This window comes from Notolepis coatsorum, assembly GCF_963971535.1.
Source record: "Notolepis coatsorum genome assembly, chromosome: 5".
Lineage (NCBI taxonomy): Eukaryota > Metazoa > Chordata > Actinopteri > Aulopiformes > Paralepididae > Notolepis > Notolepis coatsorum.
Genome location: NC_140169.1, coordinates 159,046,941 through 159,071,490, shown reverse-complemented (window position 1 = coordinate 159,071,490; position 24,550 = coordinate 159,046,941). Strand labels below are relative to the sequence as shown.

Sequence of the window (24,550 nt, the reverse complement as noted above, 5' to 3'; positions counted from 1 at the left end):
GAGAAGGAGCTGCGGATGTTCTCCACTTTTTCCTCAAAGAAGATCGCAAAGTCTTCGGCAGAGAAAGATGAGGGAGGGGGGGGTGGGGGGGGAGTGAGGAGGGAGGACATGGTAGCATGCAGTTTGCGAAGATTCTTGGCAGAGGCCTCGATCCTATGGTGGAAGAAAGAAGCTTTGGCATTAGTGATGGTTTTGGAGAATGTTAACAAGAGGTTGTGATATGTGTCGATGTCAGCAGTGAGGCGTGACTTTCTATACTTCCTTTCAGCTGCTCTCAGGACCTGTCTTTGTTCTCTCACTGGATCTGTCAGCCATGGACTGGGTGGGGAACGGCGGGCAGGTTTCTCAACGAGGGGACAGAGCTTGTCGAAGGAGGTTGCCAGGGCTGAAAGGAGGGTGGAGGTTGCCATCTCTGTGGAGAGAGCAGAGAAGGTGTCACTCAAAGGTAGAGCGGATAGTATGTCAGAGGAGAGGGTGGAGGGGGATAGGGAGGGCAGGTTGCGTCTGAGTGAGACTGTTTGAGTTGGGGTGAAGACCTTTCGGTTAAGCATGAGAGTTAGTGAGAAGGATATGAAGGAATGGTCAGATACATGTAGGGGAGTTACCGTGGTGTTAATGATGCTGGAGTTACGGGAAAATATGAGATCCAAGGAGTTGCCTGCTTTGTGGGTGGGAGGCATGGCAGTGGGAGTCAGGTCAAACGATTGTAGGAGGGAGACTACTATGACTGACTGAGATGAGTCAGGCAGGTTGAAGTCGCCCAGTAGAAGGAGAGGGGTACCATCTTCCGGTAAGGAGCTAAGAAGCATGTCCAGCTCATCTGTGAAGTGATCGAGCGGACCTGGAGGGCGGTAGAGTGTAACAATGGTGAGATTGAAAGGATTAGAGACAGATACTGCATGATATTCGAGAGAGGAGAGTGACAGTTCTGGGAGTGGTGTTACGTTTGTAGCCCATGAAGGAGATGTCATGAGGGCAGTGCCTCCACCCCGTCTGGAAGGTCGAGGTGTGTGAGTGAAGTTATAGTTTGTAGATAATGCTGCAGGTGTTGATGAGTTATTGGGGGTTATCCAGGTCTCAGTTAGAGCCAGGAGCTGCAGATTTAGACTATGGGCGTAGGCAGTAATGAAGTCAGCTTTCTTGACTGCTGATTGACAATTCCATAAGCCTCCCCGTACTGTGACAGGTGTATTAGTGGCTGTAGGAGGGTAGGAGAGATTAGCCGGGTTACTAGCAAACTGTCGTGGATGGGTAGAGTCAGTTCTGGAGGAGCAGATTGTGGATATAGGTATGAGACACATTGTATTGTCGAGAGTGGCAGGGAGGAAGTAGAGAAATAGCAGTGTGGGAGGGAAATATAGGATTATGGTGTACTTAGCACTGGGTGGATCGGTGGATCCCTCGGCGGTGAACTCCAGGATAACTCCTCCTCTTTGTCCCTCTTCGTTTCTCGACGCTTCGCTGACGCTACACCAGCAAGCCTTTAAATCACTATCACTAATTAGTGCTGTCTTAACACCTGGCCCTTAATGGGGGCACTTAACTAAACAAAATGGCCGTTTTAAACACGCCCCTTTAATCAAGTCAGCTGGTTCCTCACTTTTAAGATTCACTAATAAACTTAAAATGGCTTACCCTAGTTTTCAGTATAAAGCAATGTTTCTCAGTGAGAGTGTCCTGTCCTTCCTTAACAGAGCCCAGTACAGAGTGACTTCAACACAGTGTGGACCTCTGCTTTTAAACAGGGCAGGCTCTTAATGGCTCACTCAGCAAATCAGATGCTACTAGTAAACAGGAAACAGTCCCTTAATGGGGGCACTTAACTAAACAAAATGGCCGTTTTAAACACGCCCCTTTAATCAAGTCAGCTGGTTCCTCACTTTTAAGATTCACTAATAAACTTAAAATGGCTTACCCTAGTTTTCAGTATAGAGCAATGTTTCTCAGTGAGAGTGTCCTGTCCTTCCTTAACAGAGCCCAGTACAGAGTGACTTCAACACAGTGTGGACCTCTGCTTTTAAACAGGGCAGGCTCTTAATGGCTCACTCAGCAAATCAGATGCTACTAGTAAACAGGAAACAGTCCCTTAATGGGGGCACTTAACTAAACAAAATGGCCGTTTTAAACACGCCCCTTTAATCAAGTCAGCTGGTTCCTCACTTTTAAGATTCACTAATAAACTTAAAATGGCTTACCCTAGTTTTCAGTATAGAGCAATGTTTCTCAGTGAGAGTGTCCTGTCCTTCCTTAACAGAGCCCAGTACATTAAGTCACATCTTCAATAAATGTTTAGAGCAAGGTGTGTGCCCCGAGATCTGGAAGGAAGCCAAGGTTATCCCATTACCTAAGGACAAAAGAAAAACCTTCGCTGGTTCCAACAGTCGACCCATAAGTCTCCTCCCAGTGTTAAGTAAAATAATAGAAAAAATTTTATACACCCAAATTCAAAACTACTTTTCAAGTAACAGTCTGATAACGAACTACCAACATGCATATAGAGATGGTCACTCTACAGTCTACAAGCACAGCACTTGCCCAAATGACCGACGACTGGTTTAAGAGCATGGATGATAGGAGGCTTGTTGGAGCTGGGATGTTAGACTTTAGCGCAGCTTTCGGTGTGATCGATCATAGTCTGCTGCTGAACAAACTCAAATGCTATGGCTTTGGCTCTGTTGCTATGTGTTGGATGGAGACCTACCTGACTAGGAAAAGCCAGCAAGTCTTTTTCAATGGGAGCTTTTCTGAAAGTAAGGTGTTGTATGGCTGGGCGATATAACGATAACGATAAATATCGCGATATATTTTAATAATCGATATCGAATATCGAAAAAAATAACGAAATATATATTTATTTTTTTTGACCTGCAACAGGGCAGTTTTAAAACCAGAGACAGTGGACAGACTTGTCTTTCTTGCCTGCAACTTAAAGTAATGGCTTTGCTTGTCCAAATGACAATACTGACCAAATTGAGATTTATTTTTCTCTTGTCCATTTATTTTGTTTGCTTTCTAATTTAAAATACAGTTTGAAACTGTCTGTACACAGTAGGCTATGTGTGCTAGCAGAACTATACTCCAGTCACGAGTCACGGTGCACATGTGTGGTGGTTTGTCCACCAAAAAAGCGCCAAAAGATCGAAAATAAACTAGCAGAGCCAGAACTGTTCAACTCCCCTGGAGCCACAGCCAGCAGAGAAGCCGGTTTACTTTAGCTTGGTTTACTTTAGCTTTTAAACCAGCTGCAGCCTGAGAACTGGAGTGTGAGGGGATGTAACACTAAAGATGGCGGCAATGACAAAGAATTGCTGCAAAATAAACATACATCTGTTGTTAAAAAAAAAAAAAAAAATCTTTTTATATATACTTATAACAATTAGATAATTATCGATATCGAGAAATATGATAACATTATCATATCGTTATCGCGATATGATTTTTTCCCATATCGCCCAGCCCTAAGGTGTTGCAGTGTGGGGTCCCACAGGGAAGTTCACTTGGGCCTTTGCTATACTCAATATTCACAAACGACTGATTGATTGATTGAAAATTTTATTAACAGATTGCAGAATGGGTACAGTACAGTACAGCTCAATACATACAATTGTTAAGGGGATGCAGACCAGAGAAAGACTTTCGTCTTGTTTACATCAGGGTCCCCCATTTTCAATTCATCCGAACATATATGACACACACGACATACAGTACATTGGAATACTGACAAAGCCATACTTGGTCATTTACTGTACAACTGGGTTAGGACATTTGTAGGGGCCAGTTTCGAATTGCAGTCTCCCGTAGGTGTTCTTTGAGAGTGTTTTTGAAAGTGGGTAGTGATTCACATTCCTTTACAGCTTTGGGTATGGCATTCCACATTGATGTGGCATAATTGCGAAACGTGTTTAGTCCCTTGTTTGAGCCGAATCTGGGTTTAACATGATTTGTGGAGCTCCCTCTGGTGTTGTGATCGTGGTATTCACTGACCTTTGGGAAGTATTTTGACATGTACATGGGTACCTTGGTCGTGTAGTGTATCTTGTAGACCAGGCCCATTGCAAGTTGCTGTACTCTGTCGTCTACTCTAAGCCATCCTAGGTTGTCAACCTAGGATGACCTCCCTTATGTATTAAATAAATCTAGTGTAATCATTTATGCTGATGATTCGACAATGTACAGTACAGTATCAACATGTAGTGAGTTAAACAATATACTTAAAATAGAACTTAAAGCCATAACAGACTGGGTCAACAATAACAAACTGGTACTCAACATTGCAAAAACAAAAGCAATGGTGTTCGGATCCAGGCACATATTAAGCAGCGATCCACAATTAAGCCTGACTCTGGCTGGTCAGCCAGTGGAACATGTAAAAGAGGCTAAGTTGCTTGGCATGGTTCTTGATTCTGGTTTAAAGTGGACAAAGCAAATTGACAGTGTCATAACAAAAATAGGAAGGAGCATAGCTGTGACAAGAAAATGCACAAAGTATTTAACACCAACCACTTTGAAAGAAGTCATCCAGGCTCTGGTTTTGTCACATCTTGAGTACTGTCCCGTCATATGGTCATCAGCAGCAAAAACACATATACAGAAACTACAAATAGCTCAAAATAAGGCTGCCAGACTAGCTCTCCACTGTTCAAAGCGCACTAACATTGGAGATATGCACAGACATTTATCATGGCTTCCGGTTGAGAAACGTCTGCAATCCCGTCTCATTACTTTTCTCAGAAATGTTCAAGTTGTCAAAAAACCACAGTATTTTTATGATCATATAGTTTACATAAGAGAAAAACATCACCATATATGACCAGACAAGCTACGTCAGGTCATCTAATGGCACCTAAACCCAGAACAAATCTACTAAAATCTTCTGTGACTTACAGAGCTATCATGGAATGGAACTCATTGCCAAGCTACTTCGCTGAAATAGAATCCAAAACCACTTTCAAGATTTTTTTTTAATACCATCTACTAACGAGCATGCACTGAACCCTTATGGCATAGCGGTGAAAACCAATTGACGGTTAATTGTATTTATGTTGATGGAGTGCTGCTCAGGAAGCACTATTTATTTGATTTTATTATATTTCCCCCCCTTCTTTTTCTCCTCCTGATTTTTCTGTATTTTCCTCCCATCCCAATTTTAGTCGTTATGGCAATTCCCCCCTCCCCTACCTGGTTGTTGCGCACATGTGCCCCCCACTGGTCGGTCAAGGGAGCCCTGAAGTCTATCACATGCTTCCTCCGATACATGTGGAGACAGCCAGCGGCTCTCTTTTCACCTGCCAGCGCGGACTCTCATTGGCGAGGAGTAACGTGTAGGAGGCTCACACTGCCCCTGCCATCTCCTGTCTTTGCTGTGCAGGCGCCCTGACCGACCTGTAGGAGTCGCTGTCCACAACGACCAGATTACCACCCATCCACTTCCACCCGCTGACTCTGCCAATGGAGTCAGTATGACGGCCGGCCAATGCCGGAGTCAACGCTGACAGCCGGATTCGAGACCGGTGTCTCTTGCGTTGGTGACGAGCGCAATGTACGCTGCACCACCCAGCCGCCCTATTTATTTGATTTTAATTATTTGATTTTAATACTTTTTACTAATAAATATATTGTACAATATCATCCTAACTGATGTTGATAATGGTGTAATTGATGATGTAATTGATGTTGATGTTGATAATGATGTAATGTATTGAATATTGTTGTATCGTTGTGTGTGCCGGACCCCAGGAAGAATAGCTTTTGTCAAGTGCAAAAGCTAATGGGGATCCTAAATAAACATAAACATCAGATTACATTACATTACATTACAATACATTACATTATATTACAATAAATACACTACATTACATTACTGTAACGATCCCAGGTCCTGTGGGGCCTGGGTTAAGGAGAACAATAACACTGGACATTCTCTACCTCCTTCCAATGGTCTGAACAATAAATACTGACCCTAATTAGTAATGGTTGCAGTAGTCGAGGCGGGAGATGACTGTTGATTGGATGAGGCTTTTTTGTCAGGAAGGGGCGGATCCTTCTGATGTTGCTCAGGAGGAATCTGCAGGTTCTGGTTGTCGCTGCGATGTGAGCAGAGAAGTTCAACTGGTCGTCAAGGACAACACCAAGGTTCTTGGCGGTCGGGGACGCGGTCACAGCTGCATTCTCGACTGTGATGGAAAGGTCGCTCAGGGGGGAGGATTTGGCCGGCAGGTGGAGCAATTCTGTTTAGCTTAGGTTCAGTTTGAGGTGGTTGGTCGTCATCCAGGCGGAGATGTCGGACAGACAGGCCGAGATCCGCTCAGAGATGTGGATATCTGAGGGAGGGAAGGAGAGGAAGAGTTGAGTATCATCAGCATAACAATGATACGAGAAGCCATGAGACGTGATAATGTTACCCAGTGATTTAGTGTAGAGGGAGAAGAGAAGGGGTCCTAGGACCAAGCCCTGGGGGACACCTGTCCGCAGGGGGCGGGTGGCCGACAGGGTCCCTCTCCATGACACTTAGTAGGAGCGGTCATTGAGGTATGATGTCAGCCATGTCAGCGCAGAGCCAGCCACTCCCATTCCTGCGAGGGCCACGAGGAGGATCTGATGGTTGACTGTGTCGAAGGCTGCAGATAGATCTAGGAGAATCAGGACAGAGGAGAGGCCTTTCGCTTTTGCTAAGTGAAGTGCCTCTGTGACCGCAATGAGGGCCGTTTCTGTGGAGTGGCCAGTCCGGAAGCCAGACTGATTAGGGTCTAGGATGTCATTCTGTAAGAGATAAGCAGTAAGTTGGTTGGATACAGCACGTTCAAGTGTTTTAGAAAGGAAGGAGAGAAGAGAGATAGGACGATAGTTGGGGTTGGTTTTTTTATGAGGGGGGTGACTCTGGCTAGTTTTAGGGAGGTGGGGACCACCCTCGAGTTGAGTGAGAAGTTGATGGTTGCAGTTAGGAATGGGAGGATGTCCGGTGCTATGGTCTGGAGGAGTGGGGACTCGGGAGGGTAGCTGGTCCAGCTGGCATGTAGTCGGACGGTTCGACGTTACCAGTGTCAGGGTCTCGGCTTCTGTAATGGGAGAGAAAGATGACAGAGTGAAGGATGAGGTTCTCGATTCAGTGTTTGGAATGGGTGGGGGTTGGGAGAAGGAGCTGCGGATGTTCTCCACTTTTTCCTCAAAGAAGATCGCAAAGTCTTCGGCAGAGAAAGATGAGATAGGAGGGGGTGGGGGGAGTGAGGAGGGAGGACATGGTAGCATGCAGTTTGCAAAGATTCTTGGCAGAGGCCTCGATCCTATGGTGAAATAAAGAAGCTTTGGCATTAGTAATGGTTTTGGAGAATGTTAACAAGAGGTTGTGATATGTGTCGATGTCAGCAGTGAGGCGTGACTTTCTATACTTCCTCTCAGCCGCTCTCAGGACCTGTCTTTGTTCTCTCACTGCATCTGTCAGCCATGGACTGGGTGGGGAACGGCGGGCAGGTTTCTCAGCGAGGGGACAGAGCTTGTTGGAGGGAACATGTATGCGCATGCACACAGGAGCGCGCGTGTACGTGACGTCATTATAAACAGAGTACAGGCACTTATTTTTTTTATCTACTTTTTCTCCTCCCTTTTCTGTGATTTTTCTCCCCAACCCAATTTTACCTCTCGTGCCAATTCTCCCTCCCCTGTCCTGATCGTTGCTTGCATATGCCCCCCACTGGCCAGTTGTAGGGAGGATAGAAGCCTTGCATCACATGTCCCCTCCGATACACGTGGAGGCAGCCTGTCACATCTTTTCACCTGCCAGCGCGGACTCTCATTTGGCGAGGAGTAACGTGCGGGAGGCTCACACTGCCCCCGCCATTTTCCTGACTTTGCTGTGCAGGCGCCTCAACTGACCTGTAGGAGTCGCTGTTCACAACGACCAGACTACCACCCTTCGACTTCCCACCCGCTAACTCTGCCAATTGAGTTAGTATGACGGCCGGCCCAAGCCGGAGGCAACGCCGACAGCCGGGATTCGAACCTGGTGTCTCTTGCGTTGGTGACGAGCGCAATGTCCGCTGCGCCACCCAGCCGCCCCTGAGTACAGGCACTTCTGTAATTACCACTGCACCTCTGTATATATGTATCTATATATATATATATATATATATATATATATATATATTTGTACTCCTGTTGGGGCCTCTTGGACCAGATCGACATTGTAAATAAGAAACCTGTTCTTAATGTTTTTTATCTGGCTAAATAAAGGTGAAATTATTATTATAATTTTTTTTAAATGTAAATGTAATATCATGAATCTTCACATGGTCTCTCCGTGTTGTTGGTCGCTTGCAGACCTGCGCTCACCGCTACCAGCGGCGCCTGTTCGCGGGCACCCCCCAGGAGTCGCGGGACATCACGGGGCGCTGCTACGTGCTGAGCCAGGACCTGACCATCGACACGTCCTCCGACGAGGACGGGGGCAACTGGAAGTTCTGCGAGGGCCGGCCCAGGGGCCACGAGAGGTTCGGCTCCTGTCAGCAGGGGGTCGCCGCCACCTTCACCAAGGACTACCATTACGTGGTGTTCGGAGCGCCGGGGGCTTACAATTGGAAAGGTCAGGAGGTCGGGGGCTCACTGTCTCACTCACTGTGCTGCTGGTGGTGAATGTGGGGAATAGTCAGACCAAGAAACTGACTTTTTCCCCATTACCAGGGTATCTGTGGGGTGTTGAAAAGTCTTAAAATCATAATTCTCAATTTAAGGCCTTAAAAGGTATTGGAAAGTCTTAAAATCATAATTCTCAATTTAAGGCCCTTAAAGGGTATTGGAAAGTCTTAAAATCATGTTCCACTCGACGGGGTCGGTACCGACCCCTTTTGACCTTATTAAATTATAGTAATATTTTTATGAAGATGCAAAATTATTTGTGATTTTAAAATCAACCGTTTTCAAGTATTATTATCACTACTATGTCACAAATACATGTAGAATGTAAAACGTTAGGTTGGCAATAGTTTAGCAATAGGTTAAAAGTGTACTTATATCATTTTAAGTTTTCTATTTGCGATCGCCAATTTGACCCGGAACCGGAAATGGAAATGTTGAACCATGGGAATTGAAGCTTTTTTTCTGCCATTTTGTAGAGGACATCGCTAGCTATCTGCCAGCGTTGGAATTTCTCCGATCTACACTTCCTGGCAAGTTCTATGGGGGTTCAAAGTTCAGTGTTCTGAATGAATTATGTCAATAATTGTTATGATTCGCGATAATAAGCTACAAAAGGTAACGTTTTTGACAAATATTGAAACGCAGTCAGTTTCCCCACACTATTGTTACCATGTAGGAAGAATTAGATCTGAAATTAGTTTCGAAATGGTTACACTGTGGGCGAAATAAAATAGTACAGTCGATTACAGTAAATATCAGTATCTGTTATTATGCACGCCTGGTGATACTATATCCAAATTGAACTCGGCCATTTGAAAGATACTATATGTATATATATATATATATAAATGTGCGAATTGGCTATAATAAGGTAATGTATAAGCATATATTCTATATTCTATAATAATATTTCAAATTGCATTGGTCCGGATGGGAGAATTCAGTACTGTATATACAGAACCTTCAGTTTGATCATCTTCCCTTTATTAATTTCCTTAGATCTTTTGTACACATGATCTCAAGAGGGTACTGAATGAGCTCAGTGGCAGTTTTTTAAGTTTGGTCATTATTATCATGGTTTTATTCACTGTCAAAGATGAAAAGAAAAATCATAATTCATATTTTCCTTTGTTTCATCACAATTTAAGCAAGCCTAGTAATAGACACAATATTTCTGACACTGAGAATACATTCATTGAGGTCCATAGATGTTCCTAGATACCAAGAATATGCAAATAGCCCTTGTAGAAGTGGAGCAATATTCCATTTACCTAGGTATACATTTTATGCAGATTTTCACCTGGGGTGGAACAGGTTAAAGGGTATTGGAAAGTCTTAAAATCATAATTCTCAATGTAAGACCCTTAAACGGTATTGGAAAGTCTTAAAATCATAATTCTCAATTTAAGGCCTTGAAAAGTCTTAAAATCATAATTCTCAATTTAAGGCCCTTAAAGGGTATTGGAAAGTCTTAAAATCATAATTCTCAATTTAAAGGTCCTTAAAGGGTATTGGAAAGTCTTAAAAAAATCATAATTATCAATTTAAGGTCTTAATTAAAAGGTATTAAAACGTTTTAAAATCATAATTCTCAATTTAAGGCCTTAAAAGGTATTGAAAAGGTATTGAAAAGTCTTACATTCATAATTCAAAATGTAAGGCCTTAAAAGGTATTAAAAAGTCTTGTACATTTCATTTGCACAGGTATTAACATTTTTGGTGGTGGGGCAGCCTGGCTGTCAAGGAGATGAAATAATATTAAATATATGAAATGTTTTTGTATTCAAGTCGTGGTTTCTTGCGGGGGCTACCGGGAGCTCGGTGCGTCTGGTGAGAGCCTGTATGGGGAATTTAAATTGGCGCACAAGTGCCGCCCGCCGGTTCAGTGTCGCTGTGTGTTGTTATTTTGTTGCTCTATAAGTGGTATTAACACTTTGATCGCCATGGTTCAAATTCATAATTTACCATCCCTAGCCAGCTCTATTTGTCTATGGAGAAGTTCCCCTTCTTTGCAGGGCTATAACTTTTTTAATTCTATTGCTAAATTGCCATTATTATGGCCCATTCAATGTCCTATATCCATTGTTCAGGGTGTAGCAACGATATACTTTTTCATTCACATATTCATACTAAAATATGGTCTAAAGTATAAGTATGTTTTTATCGTTTTCTGCAGCTTTCTCCAGAACTTGATTTATAGCTCCAAATGCATTATATTGATGATCAAATACAGTTTGGTAGCGATCGTTGCCAGATGAAAAATTTCAACTGGACGTGGTTCTAGAAGTTACTACGTATCATCTGATATTGACCGGATGGGCGAGGGGGCGTTTATAATTCCGTGGGCATCGTTATACCATTCGTCTAGTGTGGGTCATATGGTCATCAGAGCAGTTTATATGGAATACGTTAGAAAATAACGCTGGATCTTACCGTATGTTCCTCGCGCCGTTGGGGGATGAGCGTGGAGTAGACAGTTTTCGATTATGGGATGTTGATCCTGATGAACTATTTCCTGGTTGTATAATACTATATACGTCCAAATAACGTTGTTTATTGAGTTAGGGCGAGCGATTGATTATCCAGTGTGTTAAGATGGGGTCCGGCTACCGATCGCGAGTGCCCGGACGGATTATGGATGAGCACTTCCTGTTTGGCGCGCCCCTCCCTCGGATGGCGCTCTTGAACCGTTAGACAGTTGAGTGGAGCTCACCAGTACATCTCATGTCTCCGGAGGAGAAATATGATTTCGATCACAGATTTTTGAATTATTGATATCAAAGACGAGTTACGGCGTCTTCGGCAGAATGAGCATGGCTAGGAATGACGTCTAAACACGTCATCGGCGATTAAAGTGTTAAAAAAGTTGTACATTTTGCCCGCAGATGCCCTGATTACTAGCCACTCCGGCTGCTGGTGGATCAGGCAATGCAGTAGCGGCTGACTCTCATACCCGCCAAATATGTAAACATGATGACACTGAAAATGATTGTTGTCTTCTTGCTAGAGGGATTGGTTCAATAGACACATGGACTAATTGGAATGTAAAAACATCTGGCTGTGGGGTGGTGTGGTGTTAATGTCCCTCCCTGGATGCGTCTATGCTTTTACCAACGCGTTCGTGTTTCCGGGTTCCCGTTTTGCGCTCTGATTGGCCAGGTCATGTGACATGTGCGGCAATCGTGGGACGGCAAGTTCTGCGCCTATTTCCGGGTCGAACAGCCTGCAAACTACCTAACGCCTAGTTTAAAACTGGTTAAGCTTAGGCGACTCTTTCGAAGTTGGTTAAGGTTAGAGTTTGGAATCAGGGCAGGCGTTCTATCGCCATGCTCTAAGACAAACTCTAACCTTAACCAACTTTGAAAGAGCGCCTAAGCTTAACCAGTGTAGAAACTTGCGGTCCCACGATTGGGCGTACATGTCACATGACCTGGCCAATCAGAGACGCGGAAACACGAACGCGCTGGTAAATGCATTCAGGCTCCCTGCGTGCTATACTGAATCATACCATGCATGTTTTCCATATGGCCCAGCCGCCTGTAGCTGTTCCGCAACCGTTCCTACTTCCGGGGTAGGCCTGATTGGCCGTGACGGCCACGTGACCAGGCGCGGCCACGCCCCGCGGCAGAGGCCGCTGTGTTGACGCTAGGCTGCTGTGTTTCCTGGTTGTCGCGCCGCGGTAGTCAGTTAGTTCTGTGTTCCGTGTTGCAATAAACGTTCAACGATGTCAACAAAACGGTATCTTATTACGGCTTTCCTCCCGACGACAAAGAGAAGAGAAGGTGGCTGAAGCCTGAAGTTGATACAGTAAGTTTGATCGCGGTCTCGTGACGACCAGAAATAATACAAAACATTACCTGTTGTTATTGTTAAGTCGCTATCTTGTGATAGTAACATGGTCGTGGTGTGAATTACCTATACCCTAATTATATTTATTCTTAATGTAGCCTACTGTATATATCCACATGTGTTTGTACATATAACTGCATATAATCCTTTTACATATCTGTAGATACTACGCTATCTATATCTGTACATATCCCTTACCTACTCTTGCTAGTTACGCTGCTGGCCAGTATGACTACCATAGTGTCTTTATACCTGCTGCATCAATGTACATAATAATACTACAACTCTGTACATACATATGATCTGATTAGCATTATTACTCAGTAGTACTGATTTATATATTTTAAACAATATAATGAATTAAGGTTTTGTTTTATTTGTCACATAAGGTACGCGTACATTACAGTGAAACACTTGGTTCTGTATGAGCCTCCTGAGATTGTGCTTTCTAGAAGTTAGACATCTCTTTGATCCAATGACCTGAGTCAGGTCTCTGAATCTCCTTCCATTTTAAAGCAATCACATGTTTAGCTTGTAGTAGACAGAAATCTATTTGTTTGTTTCTTCATATCACAGTTTACAATTTATTTTCTTTTTGCAGGCATGACTTCACCCCAAACTGTAACTCACGGATCTGTGGGTGGCATTTTCCCAATGGCAAAGCAGCTGGGCCAACACTGCTTTCCCCGACCACATCAGCTATCTCATTCCCACCAAACGGAAAAAACAAATGCTCCGTGCGAGTGTGAAGGATGAAGGAAGAGCTGAACAAGGCCCAAACCACCTTGACATTGCTACACAGACCACTAGTACTTCATGTGTTGTGGTGCTTGAATTATGCCTCTAATCGATCAGCTACTCCTGACTTTGATGAAGCTCCGACTGAATTGTGGCATCCTAGACCTTGCTATGAGGTTTAATTGCTGCCGTGCCAGTCACCAACATCTTCACCACCATCAGACTGGACACCCAGTCATCTGTAGTCATTACAAAGGATGCACCACACTTATGGGCACTATTCAGGGCAACCTGCACCTGACTCTCTTTTCTGGACTCTTTTTGTATCACAAACAGTACTGTATTTGCAAATCTGGTATGTCATAAATGTATAGATGTAGCAGTACTGTCTATCTGTATGTCTTCCTAATTTATGCAAATGACATGTCGTCAGCCTGTGACTGCAACTTGTTCCTGTTTGCGGACGACTCAGCCCTGCTGGTCTCTGACAAGAACAAATTGCAGGTTGAAAAAACCCTCAGCACGGAACTAGGCAAAATCTGCATATGGCTCGCTGATAACAAACTATCATTACACATGGGCAAAACAGAGTCCATTCTCTTCGGTTCAAATAACAAACTCAGCAAGACCGACGGCTTCTCAGTTACAGTGGGTGACAATATTGTCACAAGGAAAGACGAAATTACCTACCTGGGTTCCATCCTAGAGGCAAATCTTTCCTGTGACAAAATGGCATCCAATGTAATAAAAAAAGTCAACCAACGAACTAGATTCTTGTACCGGATCTCCTCTCTGGTAAACAAGAATACCCTGAAGACTCTGGCAGGAGCACTCATTCAAGGGTACTATGACTATGCGTGCACCTCATGGTACCAAAGCACCTCAAAGGCGCTTAAAACAAAATTACAAACATCACAAAACAAACTGGTCAGACTACTACTTGACCTGAACCCCAGAACCCACCTCACCCCTGCCCACTTTGCCAACCTAGGATGGCTTAGAGTAGACGACAGAGTACAGCAACTTGCAATGGGCCTGGTCTACAAGATACACTATACGACCGGGGTGCCCATGTACATGTCAAAATACTTCCCAAAGGTCAGTGAATACCACAACCACTACACCAGAGGAAGCTCAACAAATCATGTTAAACCCAGATTCGGCTCAAACAAGGGACTAAACACGTTTCGCAATTATGCCACAACAATGTGGAACGCCCTACCCAAAGCTGTAAAGGAATGTGAATCCCTGCCCACATTCAAAACCGCCCTTAAAGAGCACCTACGGGAGGCTGCAATTCGAAACTGGCCACCGTAAATGCCCAAAACCCCCACCACCTCCTAATAGACAGTCTCCTCCCCACCGCATGTATATATTCCCTCCCCGCCGTATGTATATTTCCCTCCCACCCACCCACCCCCTCCTAATGTACAGTCCCCTCCCCATCATATGTATATACTCTGTCAGGATCTAGGGGTAACAGTACTGTATATTTGAATACCGCCTATGTCACAAATGTATCAGTACTAAATACCTATATGTCCCTATGCCATAAATGTCATGTATGTTGTGTATGTCATAAATGTCTATATGAATTGAAAATGGGGGACCCTGATGGAAACAAGACAAACGTCTTTCTCAGGTCTGCATCCCCTTAACAATTGTATGTATTGAGCCGTACTGTATTGTACCCATTCTGCAATCTGTTAAATAAAGTTTTCATTCATTCATTCATGTATGTCATATATGTCCTGATGAATTGAAAATGGGGGACCCTGATGTAAACAAGACGAAAGTCTTTCTCTGGTCTGCATCCCTTTAACAATTGTGTGTATTGAGCCGTACTGTATTGTACCCATTCTGCAATCTGTTAATAAAGTTTTCAATCAAAACAGGAGCCAACTATTGTCATCTTGTGGTATGGACTCCTTAGTATAACTGTATATTCTATAGTAGTGTACATAGGACCCATTACCTTTTCATTTGTAAGCTTAGCATTGTATTGTATTTTATCTTTACTTTTTATCATCTCTTTTATTATCTTGCAGCACTAGATGGAGGTGTCTGGTGTACCTTTGTTCAGGTTGAATTGTTTTGAAGTAAAGCGCAGACTCCATACTCTTCTGCTCGTCTCATTTATTAACTTCCACAATCTATTCTATTTTTGTATTGTATTTTTGCACAATCGAAGGCAGGCATGGCCACCTTCATTTCACTATTATCATCATTTATGTATTGTGTATGTACTGTATGTGACGATTAAACCTCTTGAAGTGCAGGTAAACATGGCATCTTAAGACATTCACAAATCTAGGCTCATCCACCTGATATTCAATACACTTGAATCACAAAGTTTCTTCACACACTTTAAAATGTTGTGGCAGACTGTCACAAACAAAGGTCTATAATAACACATACCTGGACGGGGCTGTTGTGAAGCCAGCCCATCCAGTGAGTGCTTTAAGCACAGGACAGGTCCCGGCAGAAATAAACAACGTTTTCCAAAAGTAAATGATATTTATTATATGAAGGGGAATGAAACCTGTAAAGACACACACAACAGGGAGAACAGCTGTGATCGCCTTGTCTGAGGTACTTCCTAGGTCACTGGTGAAGGTTATAACTGCATTGGGAGCCACACCGATCAGAGCAGTAAATGTGGTGCGTCCTTTGTAATGACTGTACAGATGGGGTGAAGTCATCATGCCTGCAAAAAGAAAATACATTGTAAACTAAAGCACAATCTCAGGAGGCTCATACAGAACCAAGTGTTTCACTGTAATGTACGCGTACCTTATGTCATAGACGCCTACGTATAGGAGCAGACGATGCACGTGCTCCAGGACTATTGAACTTGGGGGAGCAAACTTGTCTCTTTGCTCCCTCACTTTTTGATCATATGATATATCCCCCCCAATATATAAATATTATCTAACCATAACTACGTAATTTCAATCAAATTAATAATACGCAATGACACTTAATAGCACGTTTTTAAGTTTCCAAAGATTGTGTGACCCCCCACTTTAATGGTTTGATCCAGTGCCCACGGGCCACGGTTCGTCGGCATGACGTATACGACATGTTGGGGGAGGCGGCTTTTTCGAAAGCCCTTGAAAAATTCAGGCTGGATATTGGATAACATTGTGAGGATTATTCTTCTGCGTTTACATCAAAATGGAGCAAATCATCACGTAAGTTAGTGTATACTAAATGCGCAAACAGATTGAAACTGAATATTTCTCGTATGGTGAGCCTCGGCGCTGAACCGAGTGAATCCAGAGATACGGGATGGTGCGCACTGCGCAGGCGCTGTGATCACCCAACGGTGGAAATAATGCCGCTTTGAGCAGTTTATAAAAAAATATTTATTAGCAACGCCGAGCTTTCAAACCATCCCGTATCTCTGTGCGAACCCCTCGTGCAACTGTGAGCACCTTTGTAATGTCTCTGTGATACTTGTATAACGAACGGTTCGGCCAGAACCAGTCCTTCATGGTAAATCTAGGTTGGTTTCCCATTGAGGAGCAAGTGACTGTGGATTCACTCAGTCACGAAAGGGGCTAGTATGGACCCTGATGTAAACAAGACAAACGTCTTTCTCTGGTCTGCATCCCCTTAACAATTGTGTGTATTGAGCCGTACTGTATTGTACCCATTCTGCAATCTGTTAAATAAAGTTTTCATTCATTCATTCATTCAGCCGCCGCGCTCACTGGGGCTATTGATAGCGTCAATTAGTTGTTGTTGTTGTTTTGTACTGCCGCTGCGGATGAGAACGGGGCCGGAGGGGCTTTGGGAGGATGGGAAAGTTATTATTATTATAATAGTAATTGGCTATCATACGTGCCTAGCTAGCGTTAGCTAAAAGAGCCCTCGCAGTGAAGTTATTATTATTATAGCTATCATACTGCAATATAAACTGAGTTTTATAGTGAAAAGAGCAGCTTTATTTTGGTCAAGATTGAAGGCTCTATATTGCAGGAAATTGCACATACAGGTGTTCATTAAATGTAAAAAAATCTGCCCCTTGCAAAAATAAAAATAAAAAAAATAAAAAAAAAATAATAAAAAAAAATCTTGCACCCCCACTTTCAACTATAACTAGGCGGCCATGCCTTATGTGACAAATAAAACAAAACCTTAATTCATTATATTGTTTAAAATATATAAATCAGTACTACTGAGTAATAATGCTAATCAGATCATATGTATGTACAGAGTTGTAGTATTATTATATACATTGATGCAGCAGGTATAAAGACACTATGGTAGTCATACTGGCCAGCAGCGTAACTAGTAAGAGTAGGTAAGGGATATGTACAGATATAGATAGCGTAGTATCTACAGATATGTAAAAGGATTATATGCAGTTATATGTACAAACACATGTGGATATATACAGTAGGCTACATTAAGAATAAATATAATTAGGGTATAGGTAATTCACACCACGACCATGCTACTATCACAAGATAGCGACTTAACAATAACAACAGGTAATGTTTTGTATTCTTTCTGGTCGTCACGAGACCGCGATCAAACTTACTGTATCAACTTCAGGCTTCAGCCACCTTCTCTTCTCTTTGTCGTCGGGAGGAAAGCCGTAATAAGATACCGTTTTGTTGACATCGTTGAACGTTTATTGCAACACGGAACACAGAACTAACTGACTACCGCGGCGCGACAACCAGGAAACACAGCAGCCTAGCGTCAACACAGCGGCCTCTGCCGCGGGGCGTGGCCGCGCCTGGTCACGTGGCCGTCGCGGCCAATCAGGCCTACCCCGGAAGTAGGAACGGTTGCGGAACAGCTACAGGCGGCCCAGCCGCGTGATTTTTTCCGTAGCCGCAGTTTGCGGAGACGCTCTCTGATTGGCCACTGACGTTTATGGTCGTGTGACATGTCCGGCCAATCGTGTGACGCCTGTTTCTTTCACCAGTTAAGCTTAGGCACTCTTTCGAAGTTGGTTAAGGTTAGAGTTTGTCTTAGAGCAGGGCGATAGAACGCCAGCCCTGATTCCAAACTCTAACCTTAACCAACTTCGAAAGAGTCGCCTAAGCTTAACCAGTGATAAACTAGGCGTTAGGTAGTTTGCATGCTGTTCGAGGCGGAAATGGGCAAAGACACAGGCGTCACACGATTGGGCGCACATGTCACATGACCAGAAACGTCAGTGGCCAATCAGAGAACGTCTCCGCAAACTGAGGCTACGAAAAAAAATCACGCGGCCCAGCCCTAGTCATAATGAAATACCGGAACAAGGGCTTGTCCGTCCCTCGACGCCGGCTGAGAATGTCAGTATGTCTCTCTTTGAGTTACACTGTCCTCTAGACTCTCTAGAGGCCAAGGATGCTACTGTAAACTTGGCTTTCATATTTGTACACCGTTTGCTCTTCTGATTGATTTAAATATGTTTCTTTTGTTGGAATTTGATTCCCCATACTAAACCTTTATATCTATCTATCTATCTATCTATCTATCTATCTATCTATCTATCTATCTATCTATCTATCTATCTATCTATCTATCTATCTATCTATCTATCTATCTATCTATCTATCTATCTATCTATCTATCTATCTATCTATCTATATCAGGTGTGGTAAGAGCAGAACAGAAGAACAACACGTTGTTGGAGATGGGCTTTTATGACGACGGCCCGTTTGAAGTTGGAGATGAGAACCTGTTGGATCCTGACCTAGTGCCTGTGCCTGCTAACAGCTACCTAGGTGGGTTCAGAGCTAACAGCTACCTAGGTGGGTTCAGAGCTAACAGCTACCTAGGTGGGTTCAGAGCTAACAGCTACCTAGGTGGGTTCAGACCTCAGTGTTGTGTATTCAGGTGTGATTTTGAATCACCTGTACATTGTATATTACTATCGCACTTTACTGTTACATTTGCACTCTGGTTGGATGCCAAACTTCTTTTCGTTGTACTGTACTTGTGCTGTATGATGACAATACATTTTAATCGAATCCATTCTAATGTAATCTAATCTAATGTAATCTAATGTAATCTATTCTAATGTAATGTAATGTAATATATTCTAATGTAATCTAATGTAATCGAATCTAATCTATTCTAATGTAATGTAATCTATTCTAATGTAATCTAATCTATTCTAATCTATTCTAATGTAATGTAATATACTCTAATATATTCTAATGTAATCTATTCTAATGTAATGTAATCTATTCTAATGTAATCTAATATATTCTAATCTAATCTAAGCTATTCTAATCTAATTTATTCTAATGTAATGTAATCTACTCTAATGTAATGTAATGTAATCTATTCTAATGTAATGTAATGTAATCTATTCTAATGTAATGTAATCTATTCTAATGTAATGTAATCTACTCTAATTGAATCTATTCTAATGTAATGTAATGTAATCTATTCTAATGTAATGTAATGTAATCTATTCTAATGTAATGTAATGTAATCTAATCTAAGGTAATATAATGTAATGTAATCTAATCTAATGTCAAGTGATATCTGACCTCTGACCTCTCTGCTCCAGGCTTCTCTCTGGACACAGGCCACAGCATGACTAAGGGGCGCGGCCTGACCATCGTGGCTGGAGCTCCCAGGTCCAACCACTGCGGAGCCGTGGTGCTGCTGAGGAAGGAGAGCGAGACCTCCACCAAGCTCTCCCCGGAGTACATCCTGGAGGGCCAGGGCCTGGCCTCCTCCTTCGGCTACGACGTGGCCGTGGTGGACCTGAACGCAGACGGGTGGGTCGCTTTTTTTTTTTTATTATTATTTTAAAAAATATATATATTTTATTGGAAATTCAGAACAATTTTCAATTCACATCTGTAATAGTTTTAAACTTTTTTCTTTTTTTTATTTCTTTTTTTACATATACATTATAGGTTTAGGTTTAGGTTTACTTTATTTGTTCAAGGGGGACAGTGTACATTAATAAAACATTTTACAGATGTAAATGCACCCAATTTTAGCCAAAAGGCTAATTTCCATTGGCAGTCCCCCTGCCAGAAGGTACAGGCTAAAATCCTGTGTAAAAAAAGGGTTAGCAATAAAAACAGAATAAAATCAAGATAAATAACATTAGAATAAAAACACAACAAAAACACATAGACATAGTAGGGATACAGGTCACAATACAGTCATGGACACAAGGACAGAGCACATCATGACATATTAACACTATGATCGCCGTGAACACGTTTTCACGTCATTCCGAGCAGGGGCGGAGCTAGGGGGTGGCTACTTGGGCTCAAGCCCCGAATGTTTTCTGAAAAGCCCCGAATCTATTTTAAAAAAAATATAAAAAAAAATAAAAAAAAATGTTTTTTTCTTTTTTTTTTTTTTTGACAATTCATCATTGTTACATAAAAATATGTTTGCACCAGATTTAGCAGAAGCTAATTTCCATCTGTGGTCTATCCAGCTGCTAACTGTATTTGAGTGAGTTAAGTCTTGGTGTCATGGTAGACTCAGACCTAAGCTTTAACCCTTAGAAGTCAACGGGGCCTATTGCTCCCGTGGGCGGAGAACAAAAGAATTAGAATCTCTCACAAATGCTCAGGAAGTCCCGTTTTTCAAAAATCTGTAAAAATAGCACAAAGACAATTTCGAGTGCATAATAGTGTAATCTATATGTATCCTTACTTGCTAAACATAATACGACTTGTAAATATGTTTAATTCTTGCTCAATTGTATAGTTCTAAATATCCCTGTATTCCCCCGAAACTACAACGCGTCACGTACATGCACGCGCGCACACACACACAGCGCATAGGTGTTAATCACTGAGTGATCTAATATGCATATTCTTCAGCGCGAGAGGGGGGGGGGGGGGTTGTGTTTCTCACTGTCTGTCGTTGATAATAATAGTCCTGCAGTTCGCAGTTCATTCATTCACGGTGATGACAGCTCTCTAGTCTAGAGTAGAGAGGTGGCCTGTTACTGTTCCATGATTTTCATTCGGCGCTTCAGCTCACCTCGCAGAGCAGCTACTGCGGTCCGTTCTTGACGAGTTCGAATCCCATTCAATCTTTTTTTTTAACGTGATTTTTTTTACACGTGTATTCTTTACTGTACTGATACAATAGTGCATATTCAGAGAGAGATATAGGGAGAGGCAGCGTCGAGACGAAACTTGTGTCGAGTCTGCTTCTATGTGCAACAGAAACTCCTGAACGAGTATACCGAGGCGCTTTGTGAAGGAAAGATGACGTCGTCTCTCTCTCTCTCTCTCTCTCTCTCTCTCTCTCTCTCTCTCTCTCTCTCTCTCTCTCTCTCTCTCTCTCTATTTCTCTCTTTCTCTCTCTCTCTCTCTTCTCTCTCTCTCTCTCTCTCTCTCTCTCTCTCTTTCTCTCTCTCTTTCTCTCTCTCTCTCTCTCTCTCTCTCTCTCTCTCTCTCTCTCTCTCTCTCTCTCTCTCTCTCTCTCTCTCTCTCTCTCCTTCAAATGGGCTTTATTGACATAGGAAACATACGTTTACATTGTCAAAGCCAAACAAAACAATAATATATATATATAATTATTATAAATGTCGCTCTCTCTCTCTCTCTCTCTCTCTCTCTCTCTCTCTCTCTCTCTCTCTCTCTCTTGAAATCTACAGTTACACATTGCTGTATTTAGTGAGGTAAAAAGGTTTCACAGACACACACACACACATACACACACACATACACAGACAGACAGACACACACACACATTTACATTTACACATTTACACATTACATTTACATCTAGTCTAGTTTGCTTATTTTTTTTTGATATGGTACAGTACTGTAGATACAGACACAGACACACACACACACAGAAACACACACAGGCTAGGCCTCCTGCTGGGTCCATTCACTGGAATAACAAAGGAATGACTGGGCCTTTGCTCAGGTGTGAAATGGTGCTAGTGACAATGATCACATTGAATTCTGGGAGTGTAGTTCTCTCATCAGATAGCTGAATGAACTTGGATCTAGTTCAAAGTCCTATACTGAAAAGGTGTTAGGATTTTACCAGAATGTTTGATAGGACATTGATTGAAAACTATCGTCTCAAATTTGACAATTGATGGCTTATTTTGAAGGTATGAATCTGTAATTTTATATTATGTAACAAAAAAAAAGGGGGAAATTCTCAGGAGGAGGAGCTATTTAGGTTAGACTTCTAAGGGTTAAATCACAATCAACAAGTTGACAAAAACTTAATTCTTCCACCTTAGAAACATAGCTAAAGTACGGCCATTTATAAATCAAAAGGACACTGAAAACCAGATCCATGCCTTTATTTCAAGCCAACTCGACTACTGTAATGCACTCCTTACCGGCCTCCCGAAAAAATACGATGATAACTATTTTATTGCAATGCACTATTGCATTATTTTATTCTATTTTACTAACTATTTTATTGCACTGCACTATTTTACTTTGTATCAGTGAATCATAGACGCCTGGCCATAAGAGCATTCGGAGCATCTCTGCTCTCCCACTATTGAACTTGGGGGAGCAAAGGTATGCTCTTGCTCCACCACTTTTTGATCATATGAAAAATATGATATATCCCCCCCAATATATAAATCTAACCATAACTACGTTATGGTTAACTGAGTTTTATAGTGAAAAGAGCAGCTTTATTGGTCAAGATTGAAGACTCTATATTGCAGGAAATTGCACGTACAGGTTAATTAAATTAAAAAAAAATCTGCCGTGGAGGGGGTTGTGCCTGACCCCCTCCAAACCACCCCTTGCCTGCAAAAAAAAAAAAAAAAAAATGAAAAAAAAGAATAATATATAAAAAAAAAAAAAAAAGGCGGGCACCTATCTGGGCTAAGCCCCGGATCTCCTATAATCCTAAGTCCGCCCCTGATTCCGAGCCATGCTCATTCTGCCGAAGACGCCGTAACTCGTCTTTGATGTCAATATTTCAAAAATCTGTCATCGAAATCATATTTCCTTTCCGGAGCCCTGAGACACAGTGCAAAGCTCCACTCAACTCTCTAGCGGTTCAAGAGCGCCATCTGGTGGCCGATCGGCAGATCGCCAGCCGGAAATTAACCTTTGAACCGGTAGTGCTCATCCATATGTGGTCCGGGTACTCGCTATCGTTAGAGAGACTCCGTATTGACACAGTGAACATCGATCGGTGCAAATAACTCGAAAAAACAACATGATTTGGACGTATATACTATTATACAACCTGGAAATGGATCGGGCATTTCTCCATCCCATAATAGAAAAAATTCTGTTCCACGCTCATCTGCCAGCGGCGCGAGGAAGCCACGGTAAGATTCAGCGTTATTTTCTAACGTCTTCTATACTAACTGATCTGATGAACATATGACCCACTCTGGATGAATCATCTAACGCTGCCCACGGAATTATAAACGATCCCCCGCCCATCCGGTCATCATCAGATGATGCATAGAAACTTCTAGAACCACGTCCAGTTGAAACTTTTTATCTCGCACAGATTCCTACCAAACTGTATTTGATCATCAATATAATGCATTTAGGGCTATAAATCACGTTCTGAAGAAAGCTGCAGAAAACGATAAAAACATACTTATACTTTAGACCATATTTTAGTATGAATATGTGAATGAAAAAGTTTAACGTTGCTACACCCTGAACAATACATATAGGACATTGAATGGGCCATAATAATGGCAATTTAGCAATAGAATTTAAAAAGTTATAGCCATGCAAAGAAGGGGAACTTCTCCATAGACAAATAGAGCTGGCGAGGGATGGTAAATTATGAATTTAACCCATGGCGATTAAAGTGTTAAGAGACCCAGACATAGACAGACGCACCATATCCACACACACACATACACACCAGGGGCGTTTTAAGGGTTAGAAAACATTGGGGGCTGTTTTTTTAAACACAGAAATACGCAATTTTAGAGTAATTAGAGATGAATACTGAATAACTAGAATCATTAGAAGTTCTCAAAGTGAGGTCCAGGTCCATGAGAGGGATCTGGGCAGTCCCCATCGAAAATTCTAAGTTAACAGGACCAAATCACCAGTTTCTTATTTATTTATTTAACCTTTATTTAGCCAGATAAAACATTGATCTGGTCCAAGAGGCCCCAACAGGAGTACAAATATACATATATACACATATATACATATATATATATAATATATATACATATACTGTACATACATACACACATATACACCAATAACAAAATAAAAACACAGTTAAGAATCATACACATAAGCAAATAAACAAACAAACAAACAAACATATGCACAGCCTATGTACAAAATAAATAAACAGTTCATCTCTAGTCTTTACAGTTTTCTTCAATTGCATAAACACTCAAATCAAAAGTATTACACAATTA

At 42.2% G+C, this 24,550-nt stretch overlaps 1 protein-coding gene across 1 annotated transcript in view; it reads left to right on the top strand.

Moving 5' to 3' along the window:
- The window catches only part of itga6a (integrin, alpha 6a), a 139,096-nt gene that overhangs the window by 35,850 nt on the left and 78,696 nt on the right, over nucleotides 1–24,550 (top strand). The window contains exons 4-6 of the mRNA XM_084314728.1: nucleotides 8,314–8,575; nucleotides 18,816–18,947; nucleotides 19,742–19,955. Of these exons, the coding sequence (XP_084170854.1) occupies nucleotides 8,314–8,575; nucleotides 18,816–18,947; nucleotides 19,742–19,955 (608 nt within the window). The remainder of the gene's footprint in view (nucleotides 1–8,313; nucleotides 8,576–18,815; nucleotides 18,948–19,741; nucleotides 19,956–24,550) is intronic.